This window comes from Eptesicus fuscus, chromosome 10, assembly GCF_027574615.1.
Source record: "Eptesicus fuscus isolate TK198812 chromosome 10, DD_ASM_mEF_20220401, whole genome shotgun sequence".
Taxonomy (NCBI): domain Eukaryota; kingdom Metazoa; phylum Chordata; class Mammalia; order Chiroptera; family Vespertilionidae; genus Eptesicus; species Eptesicus fuscus.
In genome coordinates this window covers 87310522-87333530 of record NC_072482.1, presented here as the reverse complement: position 1 = coordinate 87333530, position 23009 = coordinate 87310522, and the positions used below count along the sequence as shown (strand labels likewise).

The 23009-nt window shown below is 39.4% G+C and overlaps 1 protein-coding gene across 1 annotated transcript in view; it reads right to left on the bottom strand.

Moving 5' to 3' along the window:
* TRAPPC3L (trafficking protein particle complex subunit 3L) overlaps positions 1 to 21223 on the bottom strand; it is a 34800-nt gene extending 13577 nt beyond the window's left edge. The window contains exons 1-3 of the mRNA XM_054722084.1: positions 21182 to 21223; positions 18119 to 18216; positions 14367 to 14466 (exon numbers count right to left, since the gene is read on the bottom strand). Coding sequence (XP_054578059.1) covers positions 14367 to 14466; positions 18119 to 18216; positions 21182 to 21223 — 240 coding nt within the window. The remainder of the gene's footprint in view (positions 1 to 14366; positions 14467 to 18118; positions 18217 to 21181) is intronic.
* Between the last annotated feature and the right edge of the window lie 1786 nt (positions 21224 to 23009).

The window sequence follows — 23009 nt, the reverse complement described above, 5'->3', positions numbered from 1 at the left end:
CATATAAAATGTCATATTTGAATCTGGAAGGAAATTTGCTTTTAGGCAGCTTCAAATAATATTTTCAATGTTCAGTCGCTAGTTAAAATTGAGTTATGCAGAAAAAATACTTGCCTAGCTGTAAGAGAGACCATATTCTAAATTTTGCTCTTCCACTAAGGAGGAAAGGTAGAATTAATGTATATGACAATCTATTATGCTCTGGGTAGTTTACACGTGATTTATATTTAAAACTCACAAGTATACTGGGAAGGAAGTATTACTGTTTCTACTTTTATGAATAACATTGAAGTTCAAAAAGGTTAAAGTTAAGTCATAGGTAAGAGATAAGAAACTAAATTTGCACCTGAATTTATCTGATTCCATGTCTACCACATAAAATGTTGCATGATGTTGATTTATTCTCAAATGTTCATTTAACCATAAAAAGCATGTCTCCTCATTGAAGCATCAACGAGCCTGGCCAGCGTGCCTCAGTGGTTGAGTGTGGACCTATGAACCAGGAGGTCACGGTTCAATTCTCCATCAGGGCACATGCCTGGGTTGTGGGCTCGATCCCCAGTAGGGGGAGTGCAGGAGATAGCCAATCAATGATTCTCTCTCATCATTGATGTTTCAATCGCTCTCCCTCGCTCTTCTTCTCTGAAATCAATTAAAAAATATTTTTCAAGTAAGAAAAGTCTAAACTCAGGTGATACTGAGTAGTTTTGTTAAAAACAATACCTGAAAGTATAAGCATCCTTTGGAAGAGTGCTTAACCCATACAATTATTACTAATCACATTGACAACATTTTATTCCTGGATTTAGCGCAAAGGAATGTACGTCTGCAATAATAATGGTTGCTGATGGAATCAACACAAGATTATTTCTCCTTGGGGTTTTGTTCATATCTGTGTCATGGGAGGAAACGTGAGGGATAATAATCAGTGTCTTTAAAAAACTTGCTTCCTTAGACAAGTGGCTAATGATGAGTGGATCTCAATGGCCCTCTGTAGGAAGTCAAGCAGTTGAAGAAATACACAGCTACAAATTAGTGTTTAATCAATATCCATCTTCTTTGGCGTGAATGTCCTGGAAGACAGAGCTTCTCTCCCTACCTCCTACCCCAGAGATAAGCTAGTCATCCCAACCACTGGTGGGGTGGGCTTTGCTTCAATCAAGATGATGGATGCTTTATTATATCTCTCTAGTTCCCCCACTTTTAGAAATGACATTTTATCTTATTTGAAACACTTGAAAGAGATAAAATGAGAGGCAACTCCGGAAGAATCGGGACAGAGGATCTGGGGGAATGGCAGCCCTCACAAGCCACCTCACCTCTACCGCAGTCACTATAGAGTGCCAGGGAACACAGTTTGAACACTTTTGCTCTAAAACAGTGGATGTCCATTAAGATGGCTTGGGGAGCATTTAAAAAGTTCTTATAGCCCAGCCAGTATGGCCCAGTGGTTGAGCATCAACCTGTGAACCAGGAGGTCATGGTTCAATTCCCAGTAAGGGCACATGCCCAGGTTACAGGCTTGATTCCTAGTGTAGAGTGTGCAGTAGGCAGCTGGTCAATAATTCTCTCATCATTGATGTTTCTAGCTCTCTCTCTCTCTCTACCTTCCTCTCTAAAATTAATTTAAAAATATTAAAAAATAAAAATTTCTTATGCTGGGCTTTATTCCCAGAGACCATGATTTAATTGGTTAAAAGTAAGATCTGGGCATCAGGATTTCCTCAGGAAACCTCCAGGTTATTGTACGGAGCAGAAAGACTGATAACCATTACCTTGGACAATGACTAAGAGGTCAGGCCAAGCCTGGACAAAAGCTTACATCTGACACAAATAAAGAATGACACCACACAGGGCTGACCCAGAGTTTGGCTGGCCTTTCCAAGGTGTCTCTGAACACTTAGGCCCAGATTGATCTTGATTTTTCCTTTGGGATTTTGTTTTCCAGAGTATTTCCTAAATAGTTTTCACCTCCTTGTAAGGAATTTTGTTGTTAAAAGGTTACATTAATAAAATGCTCCCAAAGATACTGCTATTTTAAAGTTGTGGATGAAAAAGGAGCTATGTAATATAACTGACAAGCTGGGGGTTGGGGGTTGGGGGCAAATGACAGGCCTGACAAGCTCAGTGACCAAAAGTAACCACACAGGATGGTCTGATCACAAATTCCTAACTGGGCAGGTCACAACAGGTAGTCACATCCCAGGCCTACAGCTTCCTTAGCAAAGGTCAATCTTGACCTTAAGTGAGCTCTGTCTATTGTTCTTATGCATCTAGGGTAATAGACCTTTGAAATTTCAGAGTAGTGATTTTTTTTCTTTTTTCTTTTTGTGAATCCTCACCTGAGGATATTTTTCCATTAATTTTAGATAGAGTAGAGGGGAGGGAAGGAGGGGAGGAAGGAAGGGTGGGGGGAGAGAGAAAGAGAGACAGAGAGATGAGAGAGGCACATGGATTGTAAGTGCCCTTGACCAGGAATAGAACCTACAACCCTTCAATGTGCGGGCCGACACTAACCACCAGCACACCGGCCGGGGCCAGAGTAATTTTCTCTTCCTACCCCTCGAAGGTACAACTACAGGCACCAGAGCACCAGACCGCAGAACTTCTCATTATTATCTTGTTCCCTGACTACCCTCTGTCTGTGCTGTAAATGCTAATTATTAACTATTGTGTCCCATCGATGTAAAAGAAGTATGTTTCTCCATTTGGCTTTTTATCCAGGCTCAGAGATTGCCCTGCTTTGCTTTCCTCCTGCGCCCTTAATCTACCACCAGTTAATTTCATGCAACCCTCCTTAGTCTCCTTCTTTGATTCTAATGTATAAAATAAGCTGCAAAACTGCCATTCTCCAGAGCATTTTCTCAATCCATTGAGATTTTGCTTCCAGGCCTAACCTCAAAATTTGGCTCAAATAAACTCCTAAAAGACTTTGCTATAGGCTGGACATTCTTTTGTCAACAAATCCACACACTTAGGTGTTTTGTAAGTCGGTCTCTCATGAGTTTCATCCAGATAAATTAAGCAATAAAAACAAAACCAAGAATCTGCAATGGGAAGTTGGGATAGACTGTATTTTTTAACCTTCTGTAGTTCACTTTTTAAAAAAGTTAAATTTATTTGGATAACATTGGTTAATAAATTATATACATTTTAGACTAGGTTTTCATGTGCTAAGATCTCTGGAAGATTGAAAACGTTTTCCTGGAATATAATAGTGCCAGGAAACAAGATGCCTCGTTAAAGTCAGATTTTCTGTAAGTCCCAGTCACAAGCAGAATTGGAAGACGGACATTCCTAATAAGGGAAGATGACTGGTAGAATGTGCTGAGACTTGAACTTTCAGAGATACTTCTCTGTGACTTGAGGAAAAATAATCCTATCTAATAAAAGAGTAATATGCAAATTGACCATCACTCCAACACACAAAGATGGCTGCCCCCATGTGGTCAAAGATGGCTGCCCCCATTGGACACAAAATGGCCACCACAAGATGGCCAGCAGGGGAGGGCAGTTAGGGGTGACCAGGCCTGCAGGGGAGGGCAATTGGGGGTGACCAGACCTGCAGGGGAGGGCAGTTGGGGGTGACCAGGCTGGCAGGGGAGCAGTTAGGCATCAATCAGGCTGACAGGGGAGTGGTTAGGGGGTGATCAGGTTGGCAGGCAGAAGCGGTTAGGGGCAATCAGGAAGGCAGGCAGGCAAGCAGTTGGGAGCCAGCAGTCCTGGATTGTAAGAGGGATGTCCGACTGCCTGTTTAGGCCCAGGATCGGGCCTAAATGGGCAGTCGGACATCCCTTGAGGAGATTGGAGAGGGTGCAGGCTGGGTGGAGGGACACACATCCCAGATTGGAGAGGTTTCAGGCTGAGCTGAGGGTCACACACCCCATGCATGAATTTCATGCACCGGGCCTCTAGTGTTACATAATTGTAATCATCATAACAGTTTCAGGGCAATTTTCCTGCAGGTGCCTTGCCTTCATAGTGGAACTCCGCCATAAGTAACTGATATGATCTGATGGGTTAGACCCAATCAGTCTGCAAGATCCACAGACCCTGTGGCTACGCGTACATTCTTTTCCACAAAAGCAAACTTCCTGCGTTTTCCTTCTTTCACCCCTCCCAGAGTTCCGAGGAGGAATAGTTCAAGTACGTGGGTGTTTGCATAAGGCAGCTCTTGCCTACTCAGAGGGGAGAATTAAGTCTAAATGATTATGTTTGTGTAAACAAGTTTCTTATTTTTAATCATCTACCTGGCATATTTTTGGCCCAAGCGGTAATAATTCTCGAAATATGTTATGAATCGCTTTTGCTGTTAATACTCATTATTTTTTAGATATTGAGAATTTTATAACTATAAAGGATTTTTCTTTCCTTTTAATTTTTCCACTCTCTTATTCCCAGCTAAAAAAAAAAAAAATGCCACTCAGTAGGAAACTGGCCTGACATTCAGCTGGCTGTGATGCCAACTCCTCTGGAATGCTGTGTGGTGTTGTGCTGTGACTTCCACGGAATTCAATCCCTGCTTATCAAGGGCCCCCACTTATTTTAATATCATGTGTTGGAAAATGCGGGAAAAAAAAGTCCAATAGGCTCTTACCACTAAATTGTGAGTTAGCCTTTGAAAATAGTAATTAATAGCAAAGAGAAATGCTCTATTTCAGGCTTAGTCTGATTAGCTTCCACTGTCCAGTTGAGGGATGAAAGGAAGCCGTCGTTTTAGGAAGGTGCTGAGAATGAGGCACGGAGGGCACTTCAACCCCGGCGTCCACCCCTGCCTCCTCTGTGCTGAGAACTGCTCTTTTGTGACTTGGTCACCAGCTGCTGCTCTGTGGGTTGTGAACCTGCGTTTCCGAGCGAGACACTTCGGATTCGTGGCTGAGCTGTTCATGTGGCTTCTTCCCACCCCTTCAGCTCCCTGCAGGAGCCACATGGTTGGACATGCCTGACTCCCAAAGCCAGCCTGGACTCTGAGGACTTGACTATTGTGGTGCCTCAGTTTCCCACTTCCATCTTTTGGTTGGGGGTGGGAGGGACATACAGTAATTCTCAAACATCTATTTAAAAATTATTCTCCTACAAAACAGTGGCAAGATACTGAATATTTTAGGATTGGGGGATCTTTGTAAGTAGCAGAGTCACAGCTGCTGGCTGTCTGATGGAGGCGACTCAGTGGGCGTGACCCTGAACCCTCTCCCCACTCCCGGCCTGCACTGTAGGGGTTTCCTGGCAGGGATCTTGGAACAGCACTGAGTTGCCTACGGTGGAGTAGATGTGAGTCTTGGCAGCTTTGGGCAGTGGCTTTAATCCTGCTGAAGACGAGGTCGGACTTTCCCCATGGCGAGATGAAAGGAAGTGGGACCTTGGAAGGGAACCCCCTCAATCTTACATCATCAATAAGGCTTTCCAATATACCTCATCCTCCCATGGGGCCTCAGGAAATTCTTTTTTCCATGGCACCCCAAGATCTCCACTTCTACAGGTAAGGGGGCGGGGGACACAGAGAGCGCCCCACCAGTAACAAAAGGACAGGAAAGAAAAAGCCTCCCCTTTTGTGCATAGAATTATGTTGTCAACAGAATTCAAGTGTTGTGCATTGTACTGGGGGCATTGCACTTAGGCTTTTCCTTAGAATTGTGAAATACAGCGATTTTGAGGGAAAGTATTTCTTTTTAAAATGTACATTGTTTGGAAAATGGAAAAAAGCCAAATGTAATCAGAAAAAAAAAAAAAAGGAGGGAAAATAAACTACAGAATCATAAGGAACAAATCTGTTTTATTTTTGAAGAGAAAGAAAAAGACCTAAGATATGCTGGTGTCTCTGGCTTGAATGGCCTTTTTCAAGTTCCTTTCACCTGGGCAGGTTTCCTAGTAGGTCATCTCTGGTAACATTCTTTGAAAAAACACAATGCCAAGAGAATGGCCTGGAAAAGGTTTAGAAAAAGAGAAACAAAAGCAAAAGCTCCATAGGATTAGAGGAGCAGAGCACATTTTTCTGGTTGGTTCCTTTATAAGAAATTCAAAGGAAAACCTAATATAATCTATTGTAGTACAACTACATGTGGCTTCATTTTTCCTAGAATGTGCTTGCCTCCCCTCTACCAAAGCATCTCTCTGTGAGTTCACTGTTCTGAGAAATGTCTGTCCCACTCTTGCTAATATTTTAAAATATTTACTTTCGCCCTAGCCGGTTTGGCTCAGTAGATAGAGAGTCAGCTTGAAGACTGAAGGGTCCCAGGTTCGATTCTGGTCTAGAGCACGTACCTCAGTTGCAGGCTCCTCCCTGGCCCAGGCCCTGCTCAGGGCTCGTGCAGGAGGCAACCAATTGATGTGTTCCTCTCACATTGATATTTCTCTGTCTTTCCCTCTCTCTTCCATCTCTCTAAAAATCAATGGAAAAATATCCCCAGGTGAGGATTTTAAAAAATAAAATATATACTTTCTACTAACATCGTGGTTTCCCCTGCGATGCTTCCTAGGGGAAACATAGTTTTGAAAGATTTCCTTTCTTGATTATTATCTGCAAAATACATAGCAAAGACAATTATTTTTATTTCAACACCTTATAGCATGTGAAATGGAGCCTGCTACACTAGTCTATGCAGGAATTCTAGCCTCTGGGGCAAAGGAAAACAAGCGCTCGCATCAGGAAGATGAATAATGTGAGCAGAGGACTCCTAAGACTCCTAAGGGGCTGTTACTCATTTTTCAGACAGAAAGAGCAAGGTTTGTAGCAATTCCTTTGCCCTGTTTCAGAAAATCTCAGAATGTTTGTCGTACCCAAACCTGCTTCCCGAGGGGTTTCCTGTGATGGTCATGTCCTATGCCTCATTCTAATAGACTGGAATGGGCATTTGAGAGCGCGGGCAATCAGCCCCATCGTTTGGTGACAGGCCTGGCCGTGGCCTAGCATGAAAACTCTGTGCAACAGAGGGCTACTGATTGACTGGACAGGTTGGGACCTTGAATATGAGACAGAGGGAGTCACGGTTTGGGTGACTGGACAGAAGACAAAAGATTCGTGGAGAAAAGAAAGCCAAGTGGACACTGTGAGGAGGCCAGAGGACTGGTGTGGAGAGAAGAAAGGGAAGTAGTGTGGTGAAGGGGGAGGGAAGGGTGGTGGAGGGCGTCAATGGGGAAAAAGGGGGACATCTGTAATACTTTAAAAAATAAAGATACAGCCCTAACCGGTTTGGCTCAGTGGATAGAGCATCGGCCTGTGGACTCAAGGGTCCCAGGTTCGATTCCGGTCAAGGGCATGTACCTTGGTTGCGGGCACATCCCCGGTAGGGAGTGTGCAGGAGGCAGCTGATCGATGTTTCTCTCTCATCGATGTTTCTAACTCTCTATCCCACTCCCTTCCTCTCTGTAAAAAATCAATAAAATATATATTTTAAAAAAGATACATTTTTTAAAAGAAAAAGAATAGAAAGGGGAAGGGATCAAATGTATAAATTGCCAGTCATAAAAACAGTCACAGGGATGTAAAGTACAGCATAAGGAATATGGTCAATAATATTGTAATAACTATGTGTGATATTATGGTGTCAGATGGTACTGGACTTATTGGGGTGATCACTTTGTAAGGCATATAAATGTCTAATCACTATGTTCTACACTGAAACTAATATAATACTATATGTCAACTATAATTGAAAAATAAAAAATTTTATTTAAAAAATATATTAGTAATTAGTTGCCAGAGCAAAGTAAGCAGAGAATAGCTCAGTCACCAAAACCCCAGAGGAGTGAAGTAGGTGGGGAAGTGCAAATGCCTGCTCCTGAGATGACAAGGGAGACTGAAGGATTTTCTAATTTCTGTTCTCCCATGAAGCCTAGCTATTGTGCCCCAGGATATCCTTACAATAAACCCCTACGACCTGACACAACTCCAACCTAAAGGAGTCTAGCTAACACAATTTGGCTCCATAATGAATTTTAGGCTACACAAATATTTTCCATAATAAATGGAAATGATTAATTTTATGTCTAATTAGTTTTTCTTAATAAAACTGTTACTATACATGTGTTTGAAAACCATCGAATATATTTTTGTGTAACTAAGAAGATTTTTTTAGATCTTAGAGAGAGGTATAATTGCATTTTCTATTTAGCCTTATAATAAACTGGAAGAGATATACTGGTATGCCTATTAGATTAAGGGAAATGCAATATCTAGTAATTTGATTACCTATTTAATGCTTGCATTTTATAATCACAGTTGACTTCAGTGTAGCAAGAATGACTCTCCCATCTCTCCTGCAATTTTCTATAATCATATAAATAGTGGGGGGGGGGGAAGAATAAAGGGTTTCAATAAAATTACCAAGATGAATTCACTGTCTATTGTTTAATAAGAATTGGATATTTTCCTGTCCAGAATTCCATTGCAGTTCAAATCTTGTTATTGTGGATTTGTTATTGTGAGCAACCAGACATGTTTGGATTTTCAATGTAATAGTAAATACTGTTGAAATAAGGGCACTGCCAGTGATGGGCCTTAAAGTGGGAGGGGAAGAGTAGGAGACTTTAATTTGGAGATGAATGTGGACTACTGCCCTCTTCTGGAAAGAATATGAAGAGCAACAGTGTACAGATGTGTGGTAAGATCTTCAAACATTTTCTAGATTCGCTTCAGTAATATGTAACATATGTCTACAATATTCTGGTTTGCCATTCAGTCACATGTAACATATGTCTACAATGTTCTAGTGGGCCAAACCCTAAGAATACCTGGAATTATTCTTCCCTTTGAAAAGCTTACAGACGTGATGAGGAAATGAAATTTCCCAGAAATGAAAGATAACTTTAATGGATAATACAATGAAGTATCAAATCAAACAAAGTTTGTATATATTACCATGACTCAATAAAACTCTGCATTATTCTATTCTTTGTAAAACACTTTTGCTTTCGTTAGATGAGGAGTAGGAATATATACAAAAGAAACTGCACAACCAGCATGGCTCAATGGTTGAGCGTCGACCTATGAACCAGGAGGTCTTGGTTCAGTTTTCAATAAGGGCACATGTCCAGGTTGCAGGCTCAATTCCCAGTGGGGGGATGGGAGGGGGCGGGCGTGCAGGAGGCAGCCGATCAACGATTCTCTCTCATCATTAATGTTTTCTATCTCTCTCTCCCTCTCCCTTCCTCTCTGAGATCAATAAAAAAATATATTTAAAAAAATGTTTTCTTTCTTTGGGTATTCTCTCTCAGCACTAGGAAATTCTTCGGCATATTTTCTTCTTTCTTAGTAGGTAATCACCTATATAGTTAATAACTTTTTATATTAAACTTTGCTTGTTGAAATGAGTGTGTGGTTTCTGTCTCCTGACTGGGCCCTCCCTGATTCTCCTTCAAGAAAAGCACACCTCTCTGAAAATGTCTAATCAAGTCAGATTTGAATGTCCCTGTTGAGGTGTTAAATCAGTGCTTCTGAGTACAAACCTGGACGGAGATGGCAATTCCATGGCATGGAGCTGCCAATACTCTGACTTAGGAGTTTTAGGCTTCAAAGCATTTGAATAACTTGAATAAACTCAGCCATGGCAGTTATGTGCATTCAGGTCAGACTTAGGACAAAAGAAATATGACTAGTGTGATTTGCTGGAACCCTTCTGTATAGACTCACCTCTCATCTTAAATAGAGCACTTTATAAATAAAAATGATTCCCTAGTTTTAAAAAATCCCTCTGCCATTGAGATTCCTTTCTGGGTTATATTCCTAAATCTTGCTCTAGAGTTCATGCTTATAACATTCACCATTTAGATTTCCTTCCCCGCTTTAGGCATTTTCTTTTCCTTTTTTTGCCTCCTATGAACATTTCCTTTCAATTATTTCATTGATTTTATATCACTCACACACAAAATCATTGTTTATAGCACCTAATTAAGGCAAAGTTTCAATGTATACTATCAAAAGGAAAATACCTCATTTTTGCTTTCCAGAATTTCCAACATGTACAACATATTGGGTTCCAGTTTTTTAATGTAAAGATCAGAATTTCAAGTTTTAAAAGTATTTTTATATTTTGAATATATTTTGTGTTGTGTTTTAAAATTTCATTCTACTGTGACAATACCAATGATGTGATGTTTATACTGAAAAATTATAAAGTCCCTCCATGCCCCTCAGCACAACCATCCTAATGACATTGGCCTGACAGTTAGAAGCTTTCCCAGCTTTGGTGAACAGAGTCCATGCTGGGCCGAGCAGCTGTTAACACTGTTGGTAACTAGAAAGTGTGAATGCTTTGGAGGAGACCTGGGAAGTCACAACCAGGACGCTCAGCTGTTTATAATTATAGTTCGGTGTCCAGATTTTAGCTAGAGAAAGCAATACCTGAAATTCAGGAGAACTTTCGCTGAAAGAGGCCTCATCTGACAGATCTGGAACCCGAGTTTCAGCCAGGCTCAGCAACCTTCTCAGGGTCACACCAAGGGGATGGCGCTGAGCGGGATGAGGACTCTTCCCTTTTCATCTCTACCGCATTGGGTATGGTTACGCCACTGCTCTGCATCTGATGAGGATCAGAGCTCCTTGGGTTTAAGTTACTTTTAAAAGACAACATTACACTAGTTCTTGTCAAGCTTAGCCTTTATGATCATTTTGATTTTAATGATCAAGTTTATTTCTAATTAGCTTCTCCTAATAATAAAACTTCATCATAAATGTGTTTGGAAACCATGAAAAATATTTTTATGTATCTAAGGAGGTGTTTTCTAGACCTTAAACCAGAGAGAGGTACAATTACATTTTCTACTTGCCCTTATAACAAACTGAAAGAGATTTGTTCTGGTTAAATTATAATTAAACTCTCTAATATTTCATTATTACAACTAAAATCAGCTAACTGTATTGCAAATTCCACATTTTCATTTTTCTCAAAACAATGACCACAACAGGAGAAAATCGTCAAAGGTATATTTTAGAGGAACAATTATATATTTTTAAAAGAACTGGAATCAGGTCAGAGAAATAAAGTGTAAGCTGGCTTTCTTACCTGCCTATGGTGATGTCATCTAAGTCTCAATGACATCATCAGTAAAATGGGGCTAATGATAGATGCTTTCTACTTCACAAAGCTCTTGTAAGGAAAAAACAGATAATAGGTGGGAATTACTTTGAACTTTTCTTCAGAAAATCTCTATATTACTAGTTTTTTAAATATCATTTTATAATGCTAACAATTTGTTATATGTCTTATTTAAAACTTGTTGTATTTTGAGACAATCACCACAAAAAGCAGACTTAAATATGAAAAAAATCACAATTTAAAAATGAATACCTTTTTGTTGGTGGGTAGTTGAAATATTGGGGGGCTCACTTTATAAAGTATATGATTGCCTAATCTCTATGCTGTACTCCTGAAACTAAAAGAAAATAATATTGAATGTGAATTATAATTGAAAAAAATAAAATAAATACCTTTTAATGTTGCAGGAAGATGGCTTTAGAATTAGCCTGCCATCCCTTTTTTATATGAAATATAAGGCTGACTGAAGGGTGGTTGTTTTTTTATCAATAATTTGGTCTCTGTCATGGGATTTGTTTTTATACCACTAGATGGTGCAATTTGAGGTCTAAAGCCTGTCCAAAAAATTTTCTCAGAAGCTTAGTGATAGAGTTACTTTCCCTTTGGAAAAGGCAAAGAGGAAAACGAGAGGGGGCGGGGTGTTAGTAATATATGAAGTTACATGATTGACCTCTCCCAGAGGCAGAGGAGTGTAGAGTAGAGCATGAGATCAGGAGACCTGTTCCTACGTGTAGTCTTTCACTAACTGGCTCTTAGATGACTCACTTCACTCATCTGGACATGGTTTCTTCTTCTTTCTCTGCTTCCCTCTCTTCTCTGGACCCAGGACAGAGATCATGAGTTCTGTGGAGGCCACGATATGCAGATGCGAAGTACTCAACAAGGACAATGCTAGTGTTCCGTCTGAGAGCGTGGTCTGGGAGGGCGGCCAAACAAGTCACAACCATCGGGTTCTGCTCCTGTCCCTGCTGTGCTCCACAGGCAGCACTGAGCCTCCTCTGATCTGGCCCACTTCTCTATAAAACCGACTCTGCCATCTCACATCCACCGCCTCTGAGCAGAGACTACAAGGATGGATGAGACAATGCAGCCGAAGGCCAGGCCTTTTAATGAAAGCTAATTACAAGCAAAGCATCAGTGGTGAAGACCTAAGTAAAGCCTGGCCCTTCATCTGTGTTCAAATGCTCCTGAATGGGGTGACATCATTCCCACATGTGAAAGAATATTTTGCTGGAGAAGTGAAAATTATTAAGGGGGAGGAAACCAGGCCTTTGAAGGAAAGTGCAAAGACCAGGAGACAACGCCTCTGCACAAGAGAAGGGTGAGGGTGGCAAAATATTCTCTTCATTGAATAGGAAACTTGCATTAAGAGTGGAAGTTTTGAATCCATTTTGAGTTGATATTTGTGTATACTCTAGGATAAGGGTCCAATTCCATTCTTTTGTGTGTGGACATCCAGTTTTCCCAGAACCATTTGTAAAAGAGATTATCCTTTCCCCTTTGCTATATTCAACGGTGAAAAATTGCAAGCTTCACTCCTACTCAACACAGCACTGGAAGTCCTAGCCAGATCAAGTAGTAAGAAAAAAGAAATAAAACGCATCCACATTGGAAAGAAAGATGTAAAATTATCTTTTTGCAGATGATATGGTCTTATATGTAGAAAATCCTAACGACTACACACACACACACACACACACACACACACACACACATACACACAGAGAAACTGTTAAAACTAAAATTATTTCAGAAAAGTTGCAGGATACAAAATCAACAAACAAAAATGAACTGTGTTTCTACATACTAACAATAAGCTATTCAAAAAAGAAATTAAGGAAAGAATCTTATTATAATAGCACCAAAAAGAGGATAAAATACCTAGGGATAAACTTAACTAAGGAGGAAAAAGACTTACTTACTGGAAACTATAAAACACTGATGAAAGAAATTAGATATAAACAAATGGAATGACATCCTGTGTTCTTGGATTGGGTAACTTAATATTATTAAAATATCCATACTACCCAAAGTGATCTATAGATTCAATATAGTTCCCATCAATACTCCAATGGCACTTTTTACAGAAATAGGACACAACCATCTAAATTTATATATTGTGAATATTTACTTTTCATCAAAATAGCTCATATTCTTGTAGTATTGCCCATAGAACTGGTTTAGTGAAAATGTATTTCATTTTTCAAACTACTGCTTCAGGATCTTAATTATGGGCTGCAAATATGGAAAGAGAGAACAAAATTTAATGTGTTTAGTAGTGTAGTAAACTCACTACACTAAGACTAGAAAGTCTATATTTTAATTTCAACTATATGATTCACTAGCCATGAAATAATAAAAGTAAGAATAACAATAAATGGGAAAATGTTTCATTTGGATTGTTTTTTAATGTACAATATTTTTCACATATACTGGTATTTAATGTTTATCAAATTCTTTCTGAGGCTCAGTTTGCTTATCTGGAAAGTGGGGATAAGAACTCCTAGTCTGCCTGCTTCGCAGGAATACTGTAAAGATGAAAGACAAAAAAATATGCAAAACTGCATTTAGAATCACAAACCGCTATGTAGAACTATTATTGACACTAATGTGAGGAGTCCATATGACAATGGATGACCCCATCAAGGGTCACGAGAGAAAAGAATGAGACTGACTAAATTGGTCAGTTGTGAAAACGTGGAGGCAGCATTCCTGGACCGCATAAATATCTCTTATCCATGCATACTTTCTAGATCTCTCACAAATGAACAAGGCAAGGAATTCTGGCTAAGGATGCATTTCCCGCTCTCATCTTACATCGGAAACGTGATCTAGTCCCAGATAATTCCAAGCTGCCTCTCGGGGCTGTGAAAGTTCTTAGAGCACATACATTTATAGGAAGCTTCCTTTTTCTCTTGGGAAAACATGTGTCCTGGAATGAAATGGCTACGATGTTCTCTGACACAGGCAAAGACTACCTCCTTCCACTGCTGAAGATGATTACATAAAGAAATTGGTTCTGGGCCTGTGTGTTATACGGCTGCCTTATTACACTTCCCTTCTGTTTACCTTCTCAAAACATTTTCCCCAGTGTGGGACACATACCATTTGGCCAGAAAAATCGATAGATGCTTAAATGCCTGGAAGCATTTATCTGTGTTCACAATAGCTTTATCTCTGTGCTGAAATAAAATGCTTTTTGATCGGAATCCTCTCTCTTCGCACCTAATAATGGATACAGATGGAACCTCTTCAATCAGAGCAGAAAACCACCACACTCAGGACGCATCAAAGGGTTTCAAAACATATTGACAGAGCTTAAAATGCTCTTACCTGGGCAATTATGTCGGTAATTTCTGAATAACTGTGGCATCGTCCCACACAAGATCGAGCCAAAAAGTCTTCCACCAGCCGCGTTCCAATGCCGTATCCCCTGTGGATGAAGGAAAGACTGTGGTCTGGAAATAATATTTGAGTACTTCATGCTAAGTTTGTCAGTGTTTAAGAATGGATTCATCTAGTTAGCACCTGCCAACTGGATTACAAACTAAACCTAACGTGACAAGTCAAATGGCTATTCAACAGTGGGATTCTTATTTGTCCCACAGACCACAGAAACAGAAGGCAACAAGGCCCTGGCCGGGTAGCTCAGTTGGTTAGAGAGTTCTCCGGATACACACCTAGGTTGCACGTTCCATCTCTAGTCAGGGCACATACAAGAATCAACCAATGAATGCATAAATAAGTGGAACAACAAATCTCTCTCTCTCTCTCTCTCTCTCTCTCCCTCTCTCTCTCTCCCCTCCCTCCCTCTCTCTGTGTCTCGCTCTCCCCCCTCCTCTCTCTGAAGAAAGAAAGAGAGAGAGAGAAAGTAAGAAAGAAAGAAAAAAGAAAGAAAGAAAGAAAAAAAGAAAGAAAGAGCAACACATCCAGGGAACATTAACTAATCTACCAGCAAAGGAATTTGAGGAGTCAGGGATGGCCCAAACTTGGCTTTGCACACTAAAGGTAAATAAGGTTGGTTGGTGTTTGCGGCCTAATGTTTCTCATTAGCAACTAACTTTCTCATCATTAGCTATTGAGAATGAGGGTCAGCTAACTTGTTGTCTGCTACAGGTGTGGTCCTAGATGCTCATTCTTCTCTTAGAGTTATTGTGGTAGGAGGGCAGGCATGCCTGGGTGGGCTCTAGACGAAGGGGACGAGGGGAATAGAAAAATCAATTTTTGTTGCTAGTGTAGATGTCAACAGTTAGAACTCAGAGTTTTCGTGAAGAGAAAAAAGAGCCAAGTTCAGAAAATTCATTTTCCATTTCAGAGAAACTGGATCTGTGGGACTCGGGAGAAAGTATTTGTATTAGCTCTACCTCACAAGGAATAGCTTGAGTACTTGCAGGACAATTGTGAAAGCATTTTATTGAGATGTGATCTGAGTATGTGGCTAAGATGGCTCGCCGGCGCCTTCCGCAAGATCAGCCTAAGAACTTTCAACGTAGTTGAGGAAATATGACCTTAATGGTGGAAATAAAGAAGAACAAGACTTCCTTTGCCAAACCACTGACACAAAACTGGTCTTTTCATTTCACAGCAACATGTGCATAAACCAGTGGAACGATTTGAATGGAGCAACAGAACACCCAGCAGGATAAAGACACCGAAGTTTGAGGAGGCAATATTTGCTCCAGAGGGTCTAAGAAGGGGGGAGGCAGATTTGATGTGAGAGTGCTCACTAATTCACCAAATCTAGTGATATTCTATTAATTTTTTCCGAGTGGATGGTAATATGAAATTTAGCTTACTTGCCTTTCAAGAAAAATGTTTTGTGATTCTAGTCAGGAAGTTCTCACAGAAGAGACTTTTTAAAAACAGAATGTATACTTTACAGAAATAGTCGTGCCAGGATTTTAAAAATGTTTTCAGTGTTTCTAATTTTTATGCATACACACAGGCTTGGCCACTGGGAATAGTGGTGGGAAGCCAGAACGTGATGGTCAGTGCCGTATCTATACATATATATTGCTTTGGTCCAAGGGTATGCTTCTGCAAAGTAGGTATTTTGTTTACTTATATATCAAATTAAAAATGTAAGATGCAGAAGCTATTAAAGATGTCCAATGTGAATTACTGTTTTTCTTAAGGCAAGTCCTTTTGGCAGCCTCTCAAAACTTATTCTTTAACTAATATTTCATTCATATTTGTTAAAAAGTGCACTCAAGTAGTAGCTAACCAGATATTTTTTTTTTAGTCAAATAAGTGAATTTCTGTATTTTCTACCTATGTTCCCCACAACAATGCAAATCTAACATAAGCTAAATAAAATGGCATAACTTCTGGACACACTATATGGCCTGTTTCAGTGTGACCCGAGTGTAAAATAGCTTACGCAGCTCCTACTCTTACTGACAGTTTAGCTGAGGAAGTGCTCCTGACTAATTAAGAAGAAATGAAAAAAAGAAGTACATGGATCAAAATAAATACAGGACAATGAAAAGGAACTTTCTAATTGAAAAAAATAATAAGCACATAAAAAAGGGAGAAAAACCAAAACCAAAGTTTTGAGAGAAAAAAAATCTTTAATTTTATTTTATGGGTTTTTTTTTTTCCTGTATTCCAACTGAAAATACAGTGAACCCTTTTTAAAAGCTCTAAAATGCTCAACTCAACTAGCTAAATTTCCCATTCAACCTGTCTAATTAAATCTTCTACAGATTTTTCAGTCATTGTCCTGTTAGAACCCTTTTCAGATCCATAATTAAGAAGTTTAAAAATGTTGACAGATATTTTATTATTTTTATTTATCAACTTTAGAAAGAGAAAAGAAGGGAGAGAGAGAGAAACACTGATTTGCTGTTTCACTTATTCATACATTCATTTGTTTCTTGCATGTGTCCTGAAACCTTGGCCTATGGGGACAACATTCCAACTGAGTTACCCCGCCATGGCCGACAGATATTTTATTATTGAGCAATAACATAATGTTCATATAATTATTCTGAGAAATTTAAAGGCTGAGTTTGTGCAAAAGGAATCTCCATTAATAAAGACAAGAATAATGAGCTTTATTTAAAATGGAAGAAGTGGGTTCCACTAGTATATATACTAAAGGCTCAGTGCACGACATTCATGCACTGGTGTGTGTGGGGGGGTGGTCCCTCAGTCTGGCCTGGACCCTCTTGCAGTTCGGGACCCCTTGGGGGATGTCACCTGCTGGCTTAGGCAGACATCCCCTGAGGAGTCCTTAGCGCTGCTGTGGAGGCGGGAGAGGCTCCTGCCACCACCGCTGTGCTCACCAGCCGTGAGCCCAGCTTCTGGCTGATCAGTGCTCCCCCTGTGGGAGCGCACTGACCACCGGAGGGCAGCTCCAGCGTTGAGCATCTGCCCCCTAGTGGTCTGTGCACATCATAGCGACCGGTTGTTCTGCTGTTTGGTCGATTTGCATATTAGGGTTTTATTATATAAAACATATATGTATTTTTTGTTTTTTAATCCTCACCTGAGGATATTTTCCCCATTGATTTTTCAGAGTGGAAGGGAGGGGAGAGGGAGAGAAGGAGAGAGAGAGAGAGAGAGAGAGAGAGAAACATGCGACCCAACTGAGGATCAAACTTGTACCCTTTTGTTGTACCCCACAATGCTCCAACCAATGGAGCCACCTGCAAGGGTCCATTAGCAGCTTTTTGCATATCCTTCCACAGGTGGTCTATGCTTATGTAAGCACATACATATAGTAGGAGTTATGTTAGAACAAAAGCTTTCTGAAAAAAATCAAATTTGATGATCCATCATGTTAAAAAAAAAAAGTGTTTTACCACCTCCTTTGCTTATAAATGACTAGCAAAGAAATGATTTCCAACTAAAAAGAGAACAACTCCGTGCCTGATCTACATGGGGGAAAAGTCCCTTCCCATTACTTCTACTTTATGACAACCCAAATGGCAGCTGGTAGAAATGATGTCCAGCCTTAAGATGTCATTGATTGAAATAGAAGATGAACCCGTGGAATGGAGCAAGAGAAGTCAGGGTGGGGAGGATGCGGAGGACGCTAAGAAGCCATGCACATTCCACAAGAATGAAAGACGTCTACTTACATTTTATCTAAATATGTATTCACATCTTCATCTTTTTCATAATCCTTGCACAGTTGGGCAACCAGAGCTCCATAGGTTAGGACAAAGAGATCCTTGTTCTGGAGGAAAATGGGTAGTTTCACGTTATAGGCAGTTACAAATAATATATTGCTCTAGCTTTTAGTTGGACTTCCAGATCATCTGTTCACTTTTCCACCCTTCGTTCTACCCATATTGGCATACATTGCTCGGGGCGGCAGGGGGAGGGGGAGCTATGAAATAAAATTAATTTCTGAACATAAGAAATCTTTCTCTGCATTTGTTTGTATTGTATAACCTGCAATATTATTTTCATGGAGAAAGTTTCTGAAGAAATACTAATTGCTAGTATAAATTCCTGTTTTTCTAGAATGGCCTTTGATAGGTGTTGTCCATGTTTTCGGTTGGAGGAATAACTGGGTGAGACTTCTCATGAGTCTGCAGACTCCCTAATGGGTTCCAGACCTGCCACGAAGACCATCAGGAAGAATCCAACTGCAGCAGGAAATTTATGGCTTTGTTCTTTATACTTAGAAGAAGGGGGGGAAAAAGAGAGAGAACTTGTACTTTCCTTATAGACCTCCAAAATATGCCTTATATTCAGAGTGAATTAAAAATTAAAACTGAAACTGCGGATAATTTAGGTTTGGTTTCGCATGGATAGGTTGAAAATGCGGGAAACAACATAAAGCACAATCAATCCATTTTAGAAAGTCTCTGTTTTGCATCTACCATGAATCCCATCTAAGAATGAAAAGGGAATATTAGAGATAATTTATTCCAGTGCTCTCAGTCCTGCAGAGGAGGGAAGGGGGCCTCAGGAGGAATGAGTGATTTGCCAACTAGCTTCAAGCCTGAGACTGCAGGTCCCCCCTCTACACACAGCAATTGTCGCTGAGGTGCACCAAAGAAGGCCTGTTTCGAGTAGAGGAGGGTGGAAGGTAGAGGTACTAGGGATTACTGTTGAAAATAATCTTATCTTGTGCATAATTATGTATTTTCATGAAAGGTCAAATGTGGATTCCAGGTTAGAAGAGATGTCCTTACCTCTAGGCCCAGGTGTCTTGGATAGATAGCCTAACCTGCAGGGGAAAATAAGGCCTGATAATACGTATTTAATTTCTTCTTTTAATCATGGACAGAAATGTCTCAACAAACCAATAAAATTGTTTATTCAACAAAGGGGATTCTATAAAATATTACATAATTTTGATCCAAATACTTCCGAAATTGGCCCAATACCACAAGCGTCTACTCCCTTATGTACTGGTTTATATCATGACAATGTTTTTAGTCAAGTAGAATATTTATTATCACTAAATAATTTTAAATGGATAGAATCTAAATATTATACAGCACATATGGACATAATTTATGTTGAAAAATATAAATAAAAATGTCATAAATATATGTAGAAATATATTATATACATTAAGGACACTAATATATATATAATTCTGGTATAAGAAAATAATAAATACTTTAATATTTCTACCAGGAAAGAAAAGATGTAAAGCAAGAGATTTGAACAAAAATATTGTTAAACAAATCATGGAAGGGTCATCATGTACTCAATCTGAATTTTGTTCTTATTTAAAATTTTCAAGAACCTAATCATAAGTCACAAGAAATGCCTATATTAGTACATTTCTGCTTAGTATATAAGGAACCACAGCAGAAAATAAATTACTGCTATGTGCCAATATTACATCATAAAAATAAGCAAAGGGGAAGGGAAAGGGGGGTGAAAATATAGTTATTATCACTAGCAAAAAAAAAAAAAAAGAATTTGAAAAGGATATAAAAGTATACCCTTACCTACATACTATATCCTCAGCATTGTGTCCATTTATAAAGGCCAAGCTGAAATAATGGCATTTTCTTTTTCTTTTCTATCTCTCTGTCTATCTCTCTCTCATTATGATGGGTGAGTACAAACTATATTTTACTTCCAGCTATGTTTTAAGTTCAATAAAGGCCAGTTTTCTCCATTCTGCTTCATGGCCAAAGGCTGTATCTTGAACTACATAATCAGTTGAGTCTCAAATCCATACAACTTATCACAAAGAAGGTCAATATAACTTAACTTTAAAAATAATAGTTTTTCATATATGGAAAATATAATACCATTAACTATTTCAGGAGGTTTTGGAGATATCAGGATAAATATGAGTTTTTATCATATGATGTAGGTACAATATGAATGATGTACAATATTTTTTTTAGCAATTGAGAGCCCCAATAAAAATAAATCAAGATCCTGGAATGCCAGAGGAGTTATCTGTAGACATTTCAAACTGGGCTGTGCCTGGGTTAGTCATACAATTTTAAGTACCCATGGATGAAATTACTTAATTTTAAGTAAATGCCCGTAAGTCTCTTGAAATAAATAACAGAGCTTTAAACTTAATGATGAGCTTTCACATATATAACTTGTGAATGCCTAAAACTATAAGAGAGGATTAAAGAAAAATATCTAAATCTAATCTGCAAATAATTGAGTTTTAAAAATAACTCTCAACTGGGAATATGAAGCAAAGATAATAACACATACCAAATTACAACAGTAACCCCTTACATCTAACTAGGAAATCTATGTTTAAAAGCAATCTTTTAATCCCGAGTGTTTTGATGCTCCAGTCCTATTTAATTTAATATATAACCAACTATTTTCTATGCATTTCATTTCCTATCTCCTGAGGTACAAAATACAACAAATTACAAGTATGAAATACAAAAAAATTGCTTAATCCTTTCACATTTTCTGTCAGAGACAAGAAAAATTTGACACTTTTGTAGACCTCACCAGTCAGAAAAGAAGACCCTGGAATATATAAGAACCATTATTCTGTTACGGTATGTAAGAGATTGTTGTAACTATTCCCAGAGGTGTCATTTACGATTCACTCCACTAAACACTCCCTTACTCCACTGCAAAACTCTACTTGTAGCATCGCCTTTCAAAATAAATCAGAAGTCACTTAAAACGTTTTCTCTGAACTAGAATAAAATATCTTTGAGAACATGTTTATAAAAAGATCTTACTATTTTGTGGTATTCTGGTTTTCTGGGTGCAGGGCGAGACATAGTGCCTGATGGGTGAAGAATGGGATCTTCGGTTTCTTTCCTTTGGCTTTGTTTTGTGTTTGCAAGCCGCCCCTTGCTTTGAGTCACAAGTGCTACTTGCGCACTCCACTGCTTTTGCTCCTTGCTGAACTGAAGAGGACAGTCATACACAGGACTGCGCTGTGGCCGCCCACTTTCCCAGCCATCAAGTAAGGACGGCTCCACTCGTGAGGGTGAGTCGTAATCTAGAGGCATGAAAGCTGAGAGTAGGAAGTCAGACCAGAAGCACCATCTACTGAAAATTCTTTAGCCCAAGGGAGTAGGAGAGTGGTGTTTTGCTCTCATGCCAAGGCATTGTTTTAAAATCACAAACAGAAACCCTCGCAATCCAAGATAGATCTAAATGTTAGCATTATTCAGTCTTTGTATTGATTGTTGTGTGAACTCAAGACAGGATCAGCAATCTATAGGCACTAAATCCTGGGTTCAGACCTAACCAACTCTAATGGGTTATCACATTATCCCCCAAATGATGGGTATCAGAGTCCCCATCTTGTGTGATTAGAAAATTTAAATATAGCTGGTAACTTTTTACCCATAACTAGCAATTTGAAGGAGAGATCGAATGTTGGGTGCTGATATTCTCTTATAAAACTGTTGCTCAAAATGGGTGTTCTACACTTTAATAATGGATGATGAGCCTGGCAGAGAAAGCAAGCCCTTAGCTTTCTTTCGATAGTCCCCGAGATGCTGGCTATTGAAAGCTCCCTTTATTTATGCACAAGTATAGTTAAAGTTGAAACAAGAATCCCTCTCATCTTGGCAACTGCAGGGTGTGGAGGATCAAAACGTTTCCAGAAATAAAAGCATACAACTCCATTTAAGAAAGTAGTCTCTTACTTCATACAGCTCGAGTCAATTAGCCCTACGTGTTCTGGAAAATTCTTGCTGTGAAGTGACAGACTACTGACGACTTTGAAGACGAGCATGGCGTAGTTGAAAGAGCCTGGGAAGGTTTGGGAGGCCCAGGCTAAGCTGCAGCTCTACCACTTACTGGCTCTGTGACTCGGGCAAGCCACTTTATTGCTCTCTGGCTGTTTGCACATCTGCGAATGGCAGTAATCATGCCCACCTCACAGAATAATTGTGAGTATCAAAGAGATAATGTGCACTATAAAGCACATTACAACGCACTATATAAACAATAATTACTAAAGATTATTCTTGAAGTTGAATATATTGAATGGGATTCTACAATATGTAAGGTATTTCCATTAACGCCTTTGTTCTACAACCCCATTCTCAGGAAAATCCGTTTTGCTGGGTCATAGGGTGTGGGGGGCTTTTCAGTAGCAGTTTCATAGCACCTTTATTTATAGAAACTTTACCGTTTACAACATGGTTTTAATTTTCTTTATCTCCTTTTCTTTTTTTTTTATTAATATATTTTATTGATTTTTTACAGAGAGGAAGAGAGAGGGATAGAGAGTTAGAAACATCGATGAGAGAGAAACATCGATCAGCTGCCTCCTGCACACCCCCTACTGGAGATGTGCCCGCAACCAAGGTACATGCCCTTGACCGGAATCGAACCTGGGACCCTTGAGTCCGCAGGCCGACGCTCTATCCACTGAGCCAAACCGGTTTCGGCTATCTCATTTTCATTCAACTACAGTCTGAGAAGTAGTCGGCATGGTAATCAATACCATGTTATAGGATAGGCATCTAAGTCAGAAAGGGTAGAACATTTTTTCCATGTTAGCTCAGTAGTAGGCAACAAAGAGTGATTTAGGCTAAATTTGCTGAT